General features: G+C 41.8%; 1 protein-coding gene across 6 annotated transcripts in view; it reads right to left on the reverse strand.

Annotated features, from left to right (window-relative positions):
• FAM13A (family with sequence similarity 13 member A) overlaps positions 1–19,583 on the reverse strand; it is a 116,547-nt gene that overhangs the window by 57,470 nt on the left and 39,494 nt on the right. For all 6 annotated transcript variants that reach the window (XM_050974126.1, XM_050974125.1, XM_050974121.1 and 3 more), the window contains exon 6: positions 12,379–12,551. In XM_050974126.1, coding sequence (XP_050830083.1) covers positions 12,379–12,551 — 173 coding nt within the window. The remainder of the gene's footprint in view (positions 1–12,378; positions 12,552–19,583) is intronic.

The following is a 19,583-nucleotide window of genomic DNA, read 5'->3' on the forward strand; positions in this document are numbered from 1 at the left end:
AAAGAGATGCTGTAATAAACAGAAAGATTAATTTATGGATTAGCATCAGTGAAGAAGGTTAGCTTGTGTCATCATGCTAAAATTAGCCAGATGCCAACAGTAAAATTGCAGGGCTCCTTGTGCCCTCAACACCTTCAGATCTACCTTTTGTTTCCGTTCTCTTCTTTTGCAGTCCCCTCAATGGGTATCAGCTTTCTCCTTTGCATCCTCATATGTCTCCTTCAACATTGCCAAAGCCATCACAACAAAGAAGAGGTACAGGAGCTCATGTTTCCCTGCACCTATTGGCATGCAACTTCAGCAGCTGCTGGAAGAAAGGTGACCAAAGCTGAAAAAATGCTATCTGGTTGCTAGCACTGCTGGTTTCCCAAAGTTTTAACTATTTTGAGAGCAGCTGCAGACACTGCAACAAAAGATTTTAACATGGAGAAATGTCAGAGTGAAATTTTTAAAACCCCTTTTGAGCACTGTGGACAACCACTGGTAAGAGTGGCAGTACAGGATGCATGTCACCTTAGGTCAGTTCACACTGTCTCAAAGGGCCTTTTGAATCTCTCAGCTGCTAAACAAGAACACAAATCTTAATTCTTCACCTCTCCTGTTCATGTGTAGGGACCACAAGTGATTTATTTGTGGCACAAAGCAGACAGACAAAAGCTGCCAGAAAGCTGCAGTCTTATCTCCAAACAATTCCACTTCCTTCACACAGATGTTGACAGTAAAACCAACTTGCTATTTGTCAGAGGCAGGAATTCCTACCCTCCCCTTGCCCTCTTATGCCTTTTTTTAACTTGCATAAACTCAGGCTGGGCTAGCACACATAAAAACTGGGATTATACAACATTTTGGTTTGGATTTGCTTGTACTTGTTGCATTTGTTCTCCCATGTTAAACAAAGAAGACAAAACCTCTTCTACCAGTTCATATAGTTCTTGCATTTATATTACTCAGAAAGGCCAAACTCATCTGTTGGCACCAACAATGCTCCACAGAAGCCCTTTATGCTACCACCAACTACAGAAACAGAGGATGAGGAAAAACCCTGTCTCAGGACAGGCACAGCATCCTCTCCACTGACTGTATGCTCCCTAGTGTATTGAGAACACTTAGGGAAAATAGACAGCAAATAACAATAAAAAATGATAAAGTCCCTTGAAATACCAACATTCACTGCCACACTTCAGCACCTACACCAAGGCAACACCTGTGTTCACACTATTTGATTTGTAAATTTCTTACTGAGTTTCAACAAAGGAAGAAAAACACTGGCTGGAACTAAATATGAATAATCACTTTGCTCCATCAAAGTTTAAAGAAAACTGCACGTTTGGGAAGGAAGTCTCCTGTCAATCATCATTACAGAAGTGCTTTCTCCTCTTTCTTTCCTTTTCATACTTTGCTGCACACCAAGTAATTTTCTCAGCATATAAAGCAACAAAAGAAGAGGATCTGTGAGCAGCACCAGAGGATACAAGATATGTGATCTAAATAATGGATTTTATGAGGATATGGTTGTGTCTGCCTCCTGAAAAACAGTTATCCCTTGCTTCACTGCACAGTCATACACAAATCAGACACTATTCAAAAATTAAATATTAAAAAAAAGAAAAGAAAGGCAATCCTTCCTGGTCTGACAAAATCTGAGGGCTTTGAGGATGCTACTCAATACCATCAATTTATTCCCACAATGCTTACTAAGTTACACAATATTTTCCTTCTGGCAGAAACATGAAATGCAAAGGAAAGATACTGCCAGACTGAAAATTACAGAATGTACTTTTCAAAATACTACCAATACAAAATTTAAAATTCCATTGTTTATGAACACATACTTATATTAACAGATACATTTTCCTCTTTAAAGTATCTATGCATATGAACATCTACCACTATAAATGATAAATACCCTGGAAAATCTCCTGCAAGCCAGAAGACCTGTGTGCACATATGAAATAAGCAAGTCACATGTAAATAGAAACTGTGGCCTTCGAGTCCAAACAAAGCAGACAGACAATTAAAAAGGCTCCCCTCCAAAAGGGCACAAACAAGAAGAAAGAACAACCAATATGTTAAAAGCATAATTTAGTCAAAGGGGACTCCTCAAAAAGGTTTAAAAATAGTAATGGTGATTTTGCAAAGCTAGTGCTTATCCTTGTTTCACTTAAGGATGGTTCAATGATTTGTAAGTAAATGTAAAATTATACTGGTGGTTATTTTAATGCATAAATACTGGTATATTTTTATGTATTCTGATGGTTTTTATGTATGTTGTATGCAAGCCAGCACTAAAAATTTCAAAATCTGGGAACTATGTGCAAGATGGGGGTACAACATCATGCTTACAAGCCCACTGTGACTGTGTGGCTGAAGAAATTACCATCATCATCCTCAGAGACATCAATATGGGTATTACATTGAAAAGGTGTATTATGTCTGTATTTCCTGCTGGGTTGGTTGCTACAAAAGACTCTGATCAGTTCAAGAATTCCCATTTCCAAGCAAGTTGTGAAAAACTGGAGTGCTAAGAGACAGCCCATGAAGGGCACACAAAAACTAAACCCACACATTTCGTGTTTTTTAAAGAAAATCATTGATGCATGCAGGAAACATTAATACTTGACCTAATACTCACAAACTGATGAAGACTCAATGGTTGGAAGTCAAAGATTAGCAAATTATGGGTAGAAATTAAGACATTTTAAAGTGGTGAGAATATTTAACTACTGATGTAATTCATCAATAATTATAGTGAATTTTTAATGTTACAAATTCCAGTTGCCTCTGTTTAGGAACACCAAGCCATATGCAAACAGTCTAGATGGAATTTGCAGAACTTTCTTTCTTATTTTTGTAACTGATACTCCTCTTGTCCAAAAGAGGAGCAGGATGCTCTCAGCTGACTTCATTCTACCCCTTTTCTTTTTTGCACTGGCATAGAAATACAAGCCTTGTTGGCATATCTGTGGAGAATACATTGGTTTTTGCACAATAGCTTTTCTGTTCCCTCCTGCAACTCAGAGGCCAAATTACCTTTTAAACCTTTTAAGCTACTTAAAATCTGTTAAGGAGGAAACACATTCCAGAACTGTTCTTTAAACTTGCAGGGACAAGAGAAAAGTATGGACCAAACTGAAAGCTTCTCAGAGCTTCAGGTTCTCAGCACTCCTGATCTCACCCAACAGATAAGCACAAAAGTTCATTTCCCATTGCAAGGGACACTGCATGCTCCCTGGAGACCTGGATTTGCTGCTGTGGCTTCCCTTCATTAAACAGCAGTGTCCTTTGCAAGCACTGCCACACCCGCTTGCCCGCTGCTTTAACTTGTTCCAAAGGACTCTCACCCCATGGGATAGCCCAGAAATTATTTCCTGGCCTCCATCCTAGAGAAGGGGGAGGATTGGGAGTAGCTTCCTAAAGGGTTTCCTGGGAAAACAACAAGTGATGAATGGTTGTGCCAGCTAATCTGCTGTGGGAACAGGGTAATGCATGCTGAGTGACAAGGTCACTAGGTTCTTCATCTGCACCACTTAGTGCAAGTGCCAGAGCATGGGAGAACAAGCAAGCAAGCAAGCAAGCAGGAGTCCAGTCTGGCACAAGCTATTTTCAAAGCAGGCTTTCTCCAAAGCTCTGCTAATCTAATGAAATTCCTAAATTTTAGTGCCCAATGAAATTTCTCCCACTCTTCTAAATTGTTATTTCTTTAAAACACTAAATTGTTTTTTCTATAAAACTGTTTGCACAAAAGCTTTTTAAAAATCCAGCTGTTTCAGACCAATGAAAATGTCACTGAAAATTATGAAGAACAAGCATTCACTTGTTAGCAAAAATGTTTTAAAAAATTTAAGTGAGTCCCTGGTGCTCCCTCAATGATTTATATCACCTACCAAAAATATCACTGTTTTTACACTTTCCCATCTTCCAAAAACATCCTTCCAATCCTCTACAAAATTACTATCCTTTGAAGTCCATACTGCACCCTTCATGTTCCCTGCTTCCTAAGGTACCTTCAAGTGACATGCTTACAGTCCACCCAAAAAACAAGGATATGGGAAGGGGCTGAGGAAAGCAGAGGAACAGGCCACAACATTCACGTTTGCTGCACGTGGCTTTTTACTCCACTGAAAGATAAACTGCTGTCTGTGTTGGCAAAGGAGGCAGTCTGGCAGAGTCACCCTCCAGAAAAAACCCTCCAGGAATAGCTCCTCTTCTGCAGCTGACAAAGTGACTGAAAGGAGTCCTCCCTTTGCACCAGTGCCCCAGTGGCCGGCCTGGCTCCCGGGAGAGCTGGTGGGAAAAAGATGACTCGGCAGGAGAGATGGACTCTGGCTGGGAAGTGCTAAAACAAGAGTGAGATGGGTGAGAATAACTCCAGCTCTCTGCCTGGAGCTGCAACATGCATCTGCCACAGGAGAAAGGGAGGTCCTGCTAAAAGGCAGCTCTGACCAGATCCATTAAAACCTGACTGCACTTGAGCAGAACACAGCCCTCTTGGGTCAGCCTTGGGGCTTCTTCCTGTGCCCAGCTGTGTGTACAGCAAGAAACAACAAATGGTTGTTTATGCACAGCCAGATACAGAGATACTGGGCTTAATCAGCACAGCTCACTGCTGTGCCCCTCATTTGCAACATCAGCTTTCAGCCTAGCTGCTCTGTACGTGTCCAGGCTGTGCAAACACCCTTCTGTCCCACGGCAGGACATTCCTGTCAGGACTGGCACAAGTGGATACTGCAGGAAAACAAGTTCAGCACATGAGTTCACTATCAGGAACATTCAAAACAACATAGGTAAGGGTCTGTAAGTTTTCAACTTCCCAACCATCTCTCAGTCTTGGGAAAAGGACATATTTTTCTACTCAAGGAGCATACATCCAGCAAAAGCTAACAAGATTTCAGAGGAAACTTTTTTTTCTGTGATGCTCAATAGCCGTTAGAACAGTGATCACTTGAATTTTTTTTTTCAATTTGACACTTTCTGAAGTTTCAGGATGGGATTTTTTGAAGGAAACTTCTATGCATTTTTTAAAATCTGTTGTAGTGTTTGTAGTGCTCCCAATCATTTTACAGTGGCTAGTTAGTTCCTAACCATAATGCAGACAATAAAACTGTTATTTTATTAGATATTAATCCCTTCCTATGTGACCCAAACTTTCTGAATGTACAGAGCTTGAGACTGTGAAAGGAATTGGTGGTGGAATCTTTTTTTTTTCAGGAGTCCTGTCAAAGCCTTGACAACTAGAAGTCATTAACAACCAAGCAGCTTTTGGTTTTTCTTTGCAACTACCTAGCGGCCTTTCTTTGCAGGCATCCCTAGCACAAACAGACTATTTCAGCAGGTGCATAATGAAAAGAAAAGCTTTGGTACAGGAACAGAACTATCTTCACACTTCCTAACTGCAACCCTCTCTGGCCAGGAGGAAGGCACTGAGCCAATGTGAGAAGTGCAATTTGTAGATAAGCAGTCAGCTTGGGATCATACTCCTCACAATAGATAAAATGAGAGGAAATCTCTGGTGGCCACTGACCATGAAAGAGAAGGGTTTTACAAGGCTGAAACAGCTCGGAGCCAAACCGATGCAAGCAAAGTGACAGCAGCAGCGAGTGACAATCTGCCACGCCACGCTCAGCCTCTTCTTATTAGACAGCCAGCTGACCACTTTGAATAAAAATATACATGTGTGTCATAGGAAGTCACAGCTGAACCCAGCAGCCTACGCTGCAACGTGCTGAACACAACGTCCAAAGGCACAGCTCTCCCAGCTGAACCGGGAAATTGCAGCAGCAAACAAACCTGACTGAGAACCCAGTGACCTCTGCCTGCTGATCTTCCTGTGGGGACTGCCTGCAGGACACAGGCCCAGGTCCCCTCTGGAGAGCCACAGGGGAAGGAATACCTCACAACCTCAGGTGGTCAGAAACTGCTGGCTCTGCAAAGCTAATGGAAAAAAAGCACTCTGTGCTGAGCCTCCCCTTCTGAACAATGGATCAGGCACTTCGCAGACAGCTTAAGGAAGTTACAGGAGAGGGAACTACTTACTTATTGAAGCAAAAATAAGCCAAGTCACAGGGCAGAGGCTTTGTTTCTTCCCTACTTGCTTGAAACACAGGTTAGTGATAGGTGTCTTGGTTTATGTACACATGAATATTAAAAGATTTCCAAGGTTAGCCTAAACTCCTTATGATTCACTGTGTGTTCTCCAATAAAAGGTCACATATTCTTTTGTTTAAAAACTACTTAAAAATCATACAGAAGTTTGTCCTTCATTTCCTCACCACATCTATTATGTGACCCAGTCACTATCAGAAAGCCATCAGCTTCATGAGATGTAGGGACTTCCTCCTCGCAGCAAAAGCAGATAACAAAATAAAGAATCCTTCTACCTGAGAGAGTAATGCCTGAGGTATAGAAAGTGAGTAATTTTTCTCCAGCTTTGTTAGTCAATTACTGTGAATTTACTGTACTGCCTTTATGGATTTCTAAGGCTGCTGGATGCTGTCCCAGGAAACAGGAAAAGCGAATATGGCTTGGCTTGGCTCATGGACCAAAAGAAGAACTTTTGTTTCCATATGCATATTATGACAATAAAAGTGCATATGTGCCTTCCACCTCAAATAGCCACCAGACTCTTGTTTCATATACGATTTTTCTTGCTTTCAAGATGAATCTCCACTTCTGTGGCACAGGTCAGGGTATCAGATTCAAAATATTCCCCATTGCACAAACCGTAATTTGTCACCATGTAAATCTTGCAAAGAGAGACAAAGATAAAATGGCTAGAATTATAAAGGAAAGTTATAATATTGTGAGGGACAAAGACTAACTTAAAGGAGTAACCTGTGCAGGGTGGAAGAGAAAGGTCAAATACTTGGAAAAGTACACTGAAATCCACCCAGGTGACTTGCATGGAAAAAATCTACATAATTACATGGGTCTGTAACTGTTATTACATCTGGGCTATAGACAGGGGAGAAGAACCCAGGAAGAGCTCAAGCCACACCCTGATTTTCCATTCACACTCACCTGCCTTGGAGAGACACAGAAATCACATGTCTTTGCGACTGTGTTTTTAGAAAACTAAATGCTTTTCTTAACAGCTCATTATGTAAGGCAGTTCCTGCTGCCAGCATCCCACAATGCGAGAAAGAAGGGAATTGATTGCATAGGAGGGTGGAGACAAATGTGCTTGCAAAGTTAAATGAGTCAGCTTGGAAAAACTAACTCAACACAACCTAAAGAGAGAAAGTGGCAAAAAGCAACAACACTTTACATAAAAAGTTCTCTCTGAGGGCTCAGAACAGGGCCTGCCAGAGGCTGCTGCATGCTGAATGATGCAGAAGGCAACTGTGCTTACTACCTCCCTACCAACATTCCAGACCTTTACCCCTTTCTTGAATCGTTTTCTTGAAGAATCAGGGCAGCCCTGCCTGCTGCCTGGCTGCAATCCCTTATGTAAACCAGGCAGCAAGGCTCCTCAGTGGTAAGGCAAATTATTACTTTTGATGGGGACTGAATGTACTGGCATGACAGACTTCAAAAACAAAAAAACCCCAAACCTAAACAAAAACAGTCAGCTAAGCAAACAACACTAGCCCCCCTGTTTGATTTGTTCTGGCAAGAACAGGCCAATTCTTATCACATGCCAGAGAATAATAAGTTTTGGCTTGCCTCGGTTTTAAACCTCAGCTGCTGAGAGGAAAGCCAATAAATAGGGAAACTGTTTACAGTAAGCACAAACTTCTCAGTGTACAAATACATGTATGTTTTCATACCTCAATAACTAGCAGTGAAAATACACAGTGTCATTAAGAAGAAGGCACAGCAGGGTACATTAACCAACCCTTTATTTTAGGGATGCTACCACGCTACTAGGCACATGATTCCTTTATTTTCAGGACACAGGCCAGATATAAGGATTTTTGTGAACAAAAGGTTGATGTGTAAACAAACCTCTTTGAGAACTTGCACGTGTTAGAAAGCCAGCACAGCGTTATCTGTGCTGGCAAATCTCATTGCAGCTGTGATGGCAGTCACAAACAGGAATTTGTGATCTCTGGCACACAAAGGCATGGTGGCTACAAAATACAGAAGGCTGGCTCACTGAACAACTGCTGTGGCTGCTCTAAGCTATGGCTCTGAGGAGCTGCACAGTGTTTTTCATAAAGTCTGTCTGCCATATATGGCACCCATTGCCCAGCACCTAACCATTGCTAAGCAAGGATGGGTACTCAGCTCATTCCTTTGATGTCTCCATGCACAGAGCCTAACAGCACCACAAACAGCAGGATGCTCTCCCACTGAGGGATCCCTCTTAAAACAGTCCCAGGAGTGCAAAGAGATGCAGCTCCAGCAAGTGCTAGCATAGACACGTACAACAGCAAGGCATATTTCAGTGCCCTTTCCTGGACAAAAGATCCAGCATAGTGTCAACCAAAGCCTGCAGACAGCTTGCACCTCTGAGCCAGTATCAGGAAAGACATTCATGCTCACCATCCTCAATCCCCTACTTCACATTTTGACTGCAGGAAGCATCTTCCCTCCTTCCTGAAGGCTCTCTCTTCTCTTTACTTGTATACAAAGTTTAGTACAAAAGTCAAGAGAATTGCTTGCAAGAAGCTCTCCCACCTTTGTATCCATGTAAGTCTTAATAATCTATCCCTGAAGTAAAAGCCATTTGAATGTATTATTTGAAGCAGTTGTTTGAAGTTTTAGTATTTAAAATCATGCCAATTCCTACTGCAGTTATGTGTGAACCAGAGCTTTGCGCAGACTTTTTCCTTCTAGACAGAGAAAGAAAGAGGGACCCAAACAGGGACTCAGCTTCACAGAGCTGCAGGACCATTCCAGACCCCTCTCACTGAAGGTCTGGTAAGGCCCCAAGGTGGCCCATTCCCTCCAGCCCACTCTCCAGTCCAAAAGTTGTTGCCTTCCCCAGCTCCTGAGTCTGCAGTGTGTGTCCTGTGGCTCTCATCCAGGTAAAGACAAAGGCCGTGTTTGGTTCCCAGGCTCTGGAGGTTTGGCCCTGAAGTTCTGCACAGGAACTCTTGCAAAAATGAGATGAGACTCATAGAAGTAAGCAACAGGTTGCATACTGCCTAAAGACTTGAATCACTTTTTCAGAGGACCAATCTCTTCTTCCCCTTCTCTTTTTCCTTACTTTCTCTCCTTCTCCACAGTTTTTGAATTTACTCAAGAGCTGCATACAGGTACGCTTTTCTGCTGCTGCATAATTAGCAGTTTGCCCTTGGCATACAGCTATAATAATGAGGCAATTTTCAAAACAACACATGCATTATGTGCTAGTGGGGACTGCAGGTATATAGAGTTAATCCACTTATTTTGTTCAGAAAAAAATAACATAACTTATAACACTTTCTTAAGATAACTGTTGTGAACAGAAGGTGATACAGATTTTATGCTCTGCAATGTTTTGACTTCAGCTGATGTATTGTAAGTTTCAGATGACAGCAGCACCATCAAAAAATTCCTGCAATGAGGAATTTCATACCTGTAAGGAGGCATAACATGACTTTCAGTATTTTTTAAAAATGCTGTCATAGAAGACTTAGTCACAACTGCAGTTGCTACTTAATATGTGGATCGTCATTTTAAGGACAACTATATGAAGACACATATTAAGAGGCATTTCAAATAGCATTAAAAATCACTAATCAACCAGAAGTCTCTTAGTTTCTCCCTGAAGGCTCTAGTGTCAAATGAAACTGATGGAAAATTTACTGAAGATTGCAATCCTTGCTGGAGGGAGCCTTAGGGACTTAGTGTGTGCGGTTATTTCTTCACTGTTACACTTGTAAAGCTGCTAAAAGTGGAATTCTGCATCTACTGTTCTATGTAGCCCTTCATCCTCTTCTAATCCACCCATATCATGGTATCGGAGCATGGAAAGGGAACAAACCACAGGCGTTTTCATGAAACAGCAAATGATTATCACTGCCAAAAACAACCTTTATTCTTTTCTAACAAAGATCATATCATAGTTGAGCAGATACAGTCGTTTCACTAAAACTTATCTGGTAATTACATGTAATTAATGATAAGATTTATTTTAGAACTGCTGGTACCTTGTGACACAAAACCCCCCAACAAGAATAGCAGTGTGTTTGCAAAGCACTTTGTAATCTAGGTCAGATGCCAGAGTCCTCCTGATGAAAAAGGTGAAAACTCCTAATAATAGCCTTGTACTGAAGTAACACCAGGTAATACTTCATTGTGGGCTTAAATTACATGGCAGTGACACAAGGCTGCCGAAAGCATGTTTAAAACCACTCCTGATATATCAGAGCTCTATACTGATGCCAGTGAATCAAGGTTTGTGCCCATTGCACAGACAGGTGTCCCCCAAGCATGCCAGGTCTGCTAAATACCTCTCTCTGCTCTCCCCCTGGTCCACAGCCTTCTCTCCACCCCATCCTGCCCAACAACCTGCCAGCCTGAAGCTGGGAAGAAAACAGCAAACACTACCTGCTCCTCCTTCAGCAGCAGCAGTAGATCACTGACAAAAAAGTACCAGAAAGAAAATGGCAGCACAGATATTCAATGCAATTGGGTGAATATGTACAGAAGTGTGACAGGACAGAAAACTAGGGCATTCTTGAACAAAATGGGATTACAAGAGAATTCATTTCTACAGTTAATTAATTTGCCAGATAAAATCAGAGATGCAGACATCTTCCAACCCAAGGCCCGAGCATGAAGATCAGGCTTCTGCCTAATCACAAATACATTTCATTTGGAGCTTAATGTCCTGTGCCAGCACTGGCCCAACTGTCCCATGCTTCAGCAGTACTCACATTGACAGGAAAACAGGACTCCCTACAGCAAATAATTGCTTTGTTTGGGGACTGTTCTCCTAAAAGAAAGGAAGTTTGTTGGGGTACCTCATGAAGTACATCAGTCACACACATGACACACAGACACATTCCCAGACATGAGACCTGGCAGTTCTTTATTTCAACCCTTGGGCAACTCATTTCCCTTTACACCTGGGAACACAGCAGACTACAGGCACACTCTCTGCCAGCCTCCAGCATATCAACACAGAGGCTGGAACTTCTGCCACACTCCACCTGCCTGGCCCTGTCTAGCTGCTAGAACTGTATTGCCTTCTCCAATTTGCCAGGTGACCTGTTCTGATCATTGATTTCTAACTCATCTCAGTGAAAAGCAGCTGGATTGATGAAACCATGTAAACAAACTTGATGCGTTCTGGCTGCAGGAATTTTTGGGGAAGCTTGGGGAGAGCGAAACACACAGCTAAGAGTTAAAAAGCATGCGTGCCTGCCAAGGGCTAGAAACCAAATTCAACATCTATGCTTCACCACCATTACTATGAACCAAAATCCAGTGTTAGTGCATAATTTGCTAACTTGTCTCGTAAACTGTCTGCTCTGGAGCTGAGAATAGCACACATCTCCTGCTTACACAGTGAAGTCACTCAGCTACGTGTCTGGCAGCACTGCCTCTGCTTTGTGCTCCTGGTTGGTGTGCTGGGACACTGCAGTGTTCTGTTCCATGGCATGTGAATAGCACTATTTCCCACATCAGGCCAATTCCATATTTCAGTAGCATACTGCAATTTCCCACAGTAACCTGAATCCCTCATGTGCTGCACTAGACACAAGAGGAGAGAGAATGGCAGACTCAATTCAATATCCTGAGAATAATGAAAAGATCCCAGTTCAGCCTGATGTGCAGATAATGGGCATTTTGCTTTACAAGAAAGCAAAATGCCCATTATCTGTTCACCTTACAGACAATCTGCCAGCAATCAAAACTCAAAATACTCTTTTAGATAGATACTTTTATAGATGCTTTACACCAATAGACTCTCATAGATAAATTCACAAGGGTACTTGTGTAGATACTCTACATATACTCCTCTATTCTTGTCTGAACGGAGTAGTACTACCAGTAGCACAATTTTTGCCAGAAAGAGAAAAGCCTACAAAACCCTCTTACTTTTTGGATTTAAGAGTGAGAATAAAGTCAGCCATCTGTTAAGACTTATACTGGGCAGATCAAATACACTTGATTGTTCAAGAGACACATTTTGGTTGCATCTTGTGCTTGATGTAATTTCTATTGCCTGACTGTAGATCAGACCTGTCCACCTGCACTCCTTCACCAAGCAAGCTACCTTCATATGTTTGAAATTTTATGTTGGCGAGGCAAACCAAAGCACACAGCTGTCTTTGGAATGTGTGGATTCAACCAGAAAAGGCACATTAATTTATCTTATACCCCAGTATCCTGTTTAAGTGTTCAAAATACCCAGAGTCAGAGATGCAGGTACAAAACAAGCAAAGAGAAAACCGCCCCCCAGAAAAAAAAAAAAAAAAAAAAAAAAAAAAAAAGAACACTAACCTGGAGAAAAACACATCATTGTTAACAAAGGAGATTTCATCTGCTAAATCCATCTCCCTCACACATGAATCACTGTCTGTTAGTGAGAGGCTGACTTGAGATATTCCTTCTGACTGGCCTGGTTGTGGCAATAGGCACATTTGGCTGGATCGCTCCGCTGGGGGTTTGGTCATCTACAGAAGCAAGGAGAGAGAAAATTGAAATGTGACAAGAAGAAAAGCCAGACCAGCCCTTTCACATTATCTGTAACTGAAAGACATTCTGTACCAGTGTACAAACAGCAAAGGTGACAAGGTGAAACACAGTATTACAAAATACATATAAATCAAACACTCAGCTTGATAAAGACTATTTAAAGAAAAATAAAGGTGTGTCTATTGAAAGAGCAGGGGCAAGAAAAAAAAAAAGAAAAAAAAGTCAAGCAAAAGAAACACTTATTTTCTGCATCACAGCAGACAGACTAAAAAAGTTTGCATTGAATTTGCTTCTTGACACTACTAGAGAAACAGATGCTAACAGCAATTATTACAGCTCTTCTCAACTCCCTTCCCACCCTTTTTAATGACAATTGATATCAACATGTGCCCTAAGAATGCTAAGGGGAGAAGAGCAAGCTTGGAGGTCTGCCCCTCATTTTAACAGCAAACATTGAACCTAACCTTTGTGATTATGTTCAGTTTGCTCTTGAGTTCACTTCTCATTTTAGCCTTTGCAAGATCCCATGACTGGGAGTTTTGCAACATTGTTACACATTGATTAAAATTGATTAAAAAGTACTTCTATTTTAGGTATGGTGACATAATCTTTCCCTTGGTTTTGAATTATGAGAATTTGCCAGTAATGTTCCTTAACCACCTTCCCCATACCAATCCTGACTTTATACTACTCCAGTAGAGGTCTCTAATCAGACAGAAAAATATTAGTTTGTCTTGTCTTTCCTTTTACAGAAGTCATACTCATGTGTTGGATCATTTTGCTGCTTTTCGCTACACCTTTTCACTTACTATGAAGTCCTTTCTAAAATAGAAATAATAGTAGTCAGAACTGCATGTGGCATTATATATGAAGGTGTATTTAGTGGTGGCTTCTCATGAAAATCTAACTCCTAATGTGCTTTCATGATTGGTTAACTTGGAGCTCATCAGTACACATTTATATACACATTTATATAATCTATGGGGTTTTGTGGACATAGTTATCACATAGCAATGGAAACTCAACTAATCAGTTTTTCACTCAATAAAGAATAAATTAGAAGCCTTGGAAAGTCCTTCTAGCCTTGTAGCTCATAGTTTTTCCTGCCTTGAATTCTTTTCTATTAGCAGTACATTGAGCTTTTTCTAGGTTATTTTGGAAACAATTAAATAGCACAGATTCCAACAAAGATCCTTAAGGGACTTCTCAGAAAACCTTTCTCCACCACTAAACCAATCATATCTTTCTACTGCTTTCCAGTTATTAATTCTTAAAAAGTTTTTCCTTCTGATCACAAGACAGATTTCTAAAGAATCTTTGCTTCTTTAGAAACTGTTGACAACCCCATTAAAACATTTTGAAAATTCAAGTGCACTATACTGACTATACCTATGCACATGCTCACAGGCTCTTCTGTATAAACAAGTTTTTCTCTGAAAAAATAATGCTGGTGCCTCCTAATGACTTTAATTATCCATTTGTTTCTCAGTTCTGCTGCCTGCTGTAGTTGTCACAAATCTTATGGACAGTAAATAAGAACTCCTGAACTTCTTTTCATACCTGGCTTCCCCTAAGGTTTTTATGTAAAATTTATTTTACTTCTGTTTCTAGTTCTTCATTCCATTCACAGCTGCTTTCAAATGTTTTGTGCATGCTGAAAAGTTTCATGGGACAAAAGGCTGCTTCTTACTGAGCTTTGTAGATAAGAAAAAGAAAAATAAAATATGTACCAGTGCAAAGGGAGATCAGAGAGAAATACTGAGAGGGCTTCCCAGTTTCAGCCCCTGGACTGCTTGCTCTGAGTAAGATGCTGACTTTGCTGACGTCAATGGGCATTTTGCCTGAAGTCAGGATCTCACCTTTGGACCACTGCTGGTTCCAGCAGCACCCTGTCAGCCCATCACCTGCAGCAGCCTCTGGCTGTTGGCACCACGGGAACTGGGCACAGAGCACATGGGCACCAGGCAGTGCCTCTCAGCTGCTACCAAACAGCAGCAGTGCAGTGGTTTCAGAGGGGAAAACCATGTCTGTGGGGAGGAGGGCAGACAGGGAGCTACACAATGGCAGTGCTACAGGAAAGAATCACAACAGGAAGCAGCAGGGCCCGGGGTCTGGAGGCACTGAAGAAGAGACCAGAACTCAACTGGCTACAACCTCCTTTCAAGTATGTGTAGAGAACAATGTAACCCCTCAACCTCTTTTTCTCCAGGCTAAACAAGCCCAGCTCAAGAATATATGACCAGCTGCATACTGAGATGCCTGATGTGGTTTGGTGTCTGTCAAATCAGCATTTTGTCCCCAGGAAAACCTAACCACTAAACAAACACACATCTATAAATCTTTGTAAATACATACCAGGCTTCACTTTGGGAGATGATACCAATAAATCCAAGGACAAGCCTAGTGAATAGGCTTTGGCTGAAGAAAAAAACAATTTGATTTTTGTTTCCTGAAAGTTTTTTCTCTGGTGAAGCTTAACCTCAATTGCATTTGACAAAGATCAGACTCAGCCTGAAGCAGGTGACTTGTGGGCTGTTACAGCACAGCTACAGTCTGTGCCCACTGAAAGCATGGACTCTGCTGAAGTCTGCTAGTCTGTAATTTAAAGTACACCTTCATTCTCAGCCAAATACAAGCAAAACAGCATCAGATGCTACTGACAATCAAAGGGACAAGAAAGGCTAATAAAAACAAAAGCACTGAACCAAAGAATAGAAAACTACAAGGAAATATTACACCATACATCCTGCATTTGGCTGTCCAGTTTTGTTGTCTCAAAGTTCAGGTGCAAGGAACTGTGTTTGCAGTTGTAATAGAAACTAGTCAGTTTTATGACCAGTATAAACATGCATCATGATGGGTGTTGAAGAAAGTGCAAGAAAACCTTTCACCTGGAGGCACAAGCTGACCAGCCAAGTGACATCATCCCACACAATACCAACAAGAAAATTCCTCATAAGTGACTGGCTGCATCACAGGGATGTTTCATCTCCCTGTGAGGTGTCAGAAGCTCCTGGGTGCAAAGATCAAAGATAAATCTGACATATTCTAAAGATCTGATGTGGTATGGTGAGTAATCTTTCTCTGTTCTTGAAGAACAGGAGCTGCTCCAGGTGAGTCTGGAGAGCTCTGTGCATATCAATCAACATAGTTTGAAGACAGATCCTTAGCCAAGGTCATCCTGCTTTTCTGAGTACCCCACTCATGTTCTCAAGTAGGAAAACAAAAAATTTCCAGTATCTCAAGCTATGCATGAACATGTCCAAATAGTTGGACAATTCATACCCATTTGAGTTAAGTAATTATGAAGTCTAAATGCAGATCTTGTGGAAGAAACTAGCTGTGAGTTTATACTTAAATGTCATCACTGAAAGGATAATAAAGATATTATTAGGATAAGGTAATCCTCAAAAAACCCACCAGGCATTAAAAACATACATAACGCATTTTTTATATGTTCATAAAACATAAAGTTTTATGAACATAGTACTCTTCCAGACAAGAGAAACCTCCCTCAAAAATTTGCATAATACACAAATGGAATTCTTACAGCTGTCCACCAAAGCACAGAGGTCCCTATGACTTTTTGAAAGGCTTCATACTTTGTCACCCTAGTGCTTTTTCAACTTAGAAGTTTTCTATATCAATACAATTATCCAGTGGAATAGAAAAAGGTACATTTCTTTGGAAAACCATAGGCATGGTTGAGTAATGCGTGGAAATTTGGAACGCTGGTTTCTTTTTCACTCTAATCTCAATTTGGCTAGCTATCAGCACAAAGCTTTAATGTCAGTCTATCCACTCATCAGCATTACCTCTGTTTCATGAAGGACTGAGAAAGGGAGAACATTAGCCAGCTGTAATTCACTCCTGACAGTAATCAACCTGACTCAACCAGTTCTGCCCAGTCAAATGACCAGGGAATGAGCCACCTGCCAAAGTCACCCACACTTGGTATATGCCCATTGAAACCTCTTGAACAAATATATTCCAGTCACTCCATTCATACACACAGCTTACAGCTCTCTGCCAAAGTTAATGGTAATGACAATGACAGTCACACCAGGCCTTGTTTGGAGACAGATTTTGCCAGAGGGCTTAGGTCATCCTGAATTGTCCCAGAGAATCAGGTGGAAATTCCTGCTGAGACAGCAAATCCCCTCAAGTCATTCAGTGAACAGACCAAGTATTTATGCTGCACTTGTGTTGGTCTCCAAAATTTCATTCTGCAGCCAGTTCTCACACAACACCAGCTCCACCACCATTTTATTGCAGTAAAGGACTTCTGGGATGAATCTGGACAGGATAAATCTCCTGCAGCTGTGAGTACTAGATATATTTCATGCCCAAATGGCTTTCAAAGACAGGGATAAATCTGCAATGAGATTTTTCAGTTACACTCATCTCACACTTCTTACATTATTCTCTCACTTTCTATGCTCCTACTGAGGGTGTGATTACATTACTGGCCATAGCACAGAATTTCAGTGCCAAAGTCATGGTTTGAATGCTATGTGGACTAGACCAGTAGGGACAAAGTCAGAGAGGCTGTGGAACAACATAATCCAAACCAACTTGAATTATTCTGGCATTTTTTTCCATAACAGTAGAGCTGAAGGCAAGGGAAGAACTGCAAATGTTATCTGCTGGACCTTGCAAGGCCTTTGACAGAGCCCCCGCCACATCCCACTCTCCAAATTGCAGAGACACAGATTTGATGGATGCACTGCTCAGTGGATGAGGACAGGATTGGCTGGATGGCTGCATCCAGAGAGCAGCAGTCAAGGGCTCAATGTCTCAGTCAAGACTGGTAATAACTGGTGTCCCTCAGAACAGTTGTCTTTAGTAGGGCTGCTGTCTTACAATGGGCTTGTGCCCAAATGCTTCCCCAAAACATAGATTCTATTCAGAAAGTAGTGAAACGTAAAAATGTCACTAAAATCCACCTTGATTCATCACTTCACCTACCACCTACGACACTGATTTTAAAACCACATAGGAATATTACAGCTGTGAAGTTTTTCTCAAATTAAAGATGCCTTATCATCTCAAATTACTGACACTGGGAGACAAATATCAATAGCTCTGTAATTGTTCCAGGTTTAGCAGAGTCAACACATACTTGAAAAATAATTTAGCTACGGACTCTCTTCCACACTCCAACCCAAGCCTAAAATCCTTCCTTGATTAGCTGCCATACTGAAACCATAAAGTCACGATAAATGTGGTCATCTTTACAATTCGTGCAGCTGCCACTGCCAAATTTGGCTTTCTCTTACTCTACTTGTATTTTTAGGCATTGGATGACTAAAACACCTCCTCTGCACTCTGCTCTTCTCAGATATCGAAGTTATAAATTTGATTCAACCCTAAAGTGTACAAAGCTTTACAGTTCAATGCAATTCTGATGTTTTATGCAAATTCAGATGTCTTAACGACAGCAAGACTCTTTGGAATCAAAGAGATGAGTATCATCTTCCTTTGAGCCACATCCCAGTCCTGCTTGTCCAACTTCATTTCCTTTTATGATGAGGTAACCCATCTAGCTGATCAAGGGAACCCTTTGGATTTCAGTAAAGCTTTCAATGCTCTCACAGTATCCTGGACAAAATGTCCAGCACACAGCTGGATAAACACATCATGGTATGAGTGAGCAGCTGGCTCATGGGTTGGGTTACAGTGACTGGGGTGACATCAGACTGGTGACCTGTCACTAGTGGCGTTCCACAGGGCCCTATCTTAGGCTCTGTGCTCTTCAGCATCTTCCTGAATTACTATGGATGCAGGACTTTAAGGGATACTAAGTAAGTTTGCAGAGGACCCTAAATTGGGAGGAGCTACTGACTTTCTCTGCAGAGAGACCTTGATGAATCAGAGGACTGGGCAATCACCAACCATGTGAACCTCAATAAAGCAAAGTGCCAGATTCTGGACCTGGGATTGGGCAACCCTGGATCTACAGAGAGATGGGGGAATGAGAGGCTGAAAGGCAGTGCCATGGAAAGGGACCTGAGGGTCCTGGTTGATGACAAGTTGAATATGGGTCAGGAGTGCCCTGGCAGCCAGGAGGGCCAGCCTTGTCCTGGGGGACATCCAGGGTGGTTGGGCACTGGAACAGGCTCTCCAGAGCAGGCTCCCCAGAGCAGTGGTCACAGCACCAAGCCTGACACAGCTCAGGAAACAACACCACAGCCTCCATATTTGACCAAAGCCACAGTGAACAGCAGAACTGCTCAAATGCTTGAAAGTAAACACACACTTTGCTAACACTGCTCAATTCCAGAGGTAAGGAGCTAGCAAGTACTCTCAGAAAGCCTATGATACTCAAGCACAGCTATGCAGATAGGGCATTTCTAGCTCCAGAGGTAGTATACTCATCGCTGACTGTGAATCCAGTAATTTTGTTTCAGTAAACTCTCAAAGTCAAAATTATGTCTCTATTAAACAAAGCAGATTCAGTGAACAAACTCCACAAATTTTCCCTGAAGGCTAAACAGTAAAACTGTACAGTCCAGAAAGATGTAACCTGAACCCAAAGCTATCCTTCCTAAAAACATTCAAAATTTAGAAATCAACGTAGTAGCAAGATTATCTTAGCCTGTGACTCTCCATGGCACACACACAACAGGATGTTGTTGAAATGAACCAGCAACACCTTAAGGCCCTTTTTCTGCAGGAGGTCAGGCACATTTGCCTAAGGGAATCCCTTCACCCTCCAGCCCTGTGCAGCTCTCCAGGCAGCTCTGTCAAAATGCTGCAAGCATGCAGTCTGCATGGGATGTAGGCCAAAAAGCAACACGATGTACAGGCCTCGAGCCAGAAGATACAACCAGCTCCCAGCGATGGCCAACTGCTGCCTGGCATCTGTTTGCCAAAGGAAACCTAGTGCAGGCAATGTTCTGAACCAAAGAGAGCTTGAGCCAGGTGGAGAGGAAAGAGTGTGATTGATGTGGACTTTGCAGATCAGGGGTCCTAGGAATCTTAGCAGAAGGCAAGTTGAGGACTCCCTG

Source organism: Serinus canaria, chromosome 4, assembly GCF_022539315.1.
Source record: "Serinus canaria isolate serCan28SL12 chromosome 4, serCan2020, whole genome shotgun sequence".
In the NCBI taxonomy this organism is placed as follows: domain Eukaryota; kingdom Metazoa; phylum Chordata; class Aves; order Passeriformes; family Fringillidae; genus Serinus; species Serinus canaria.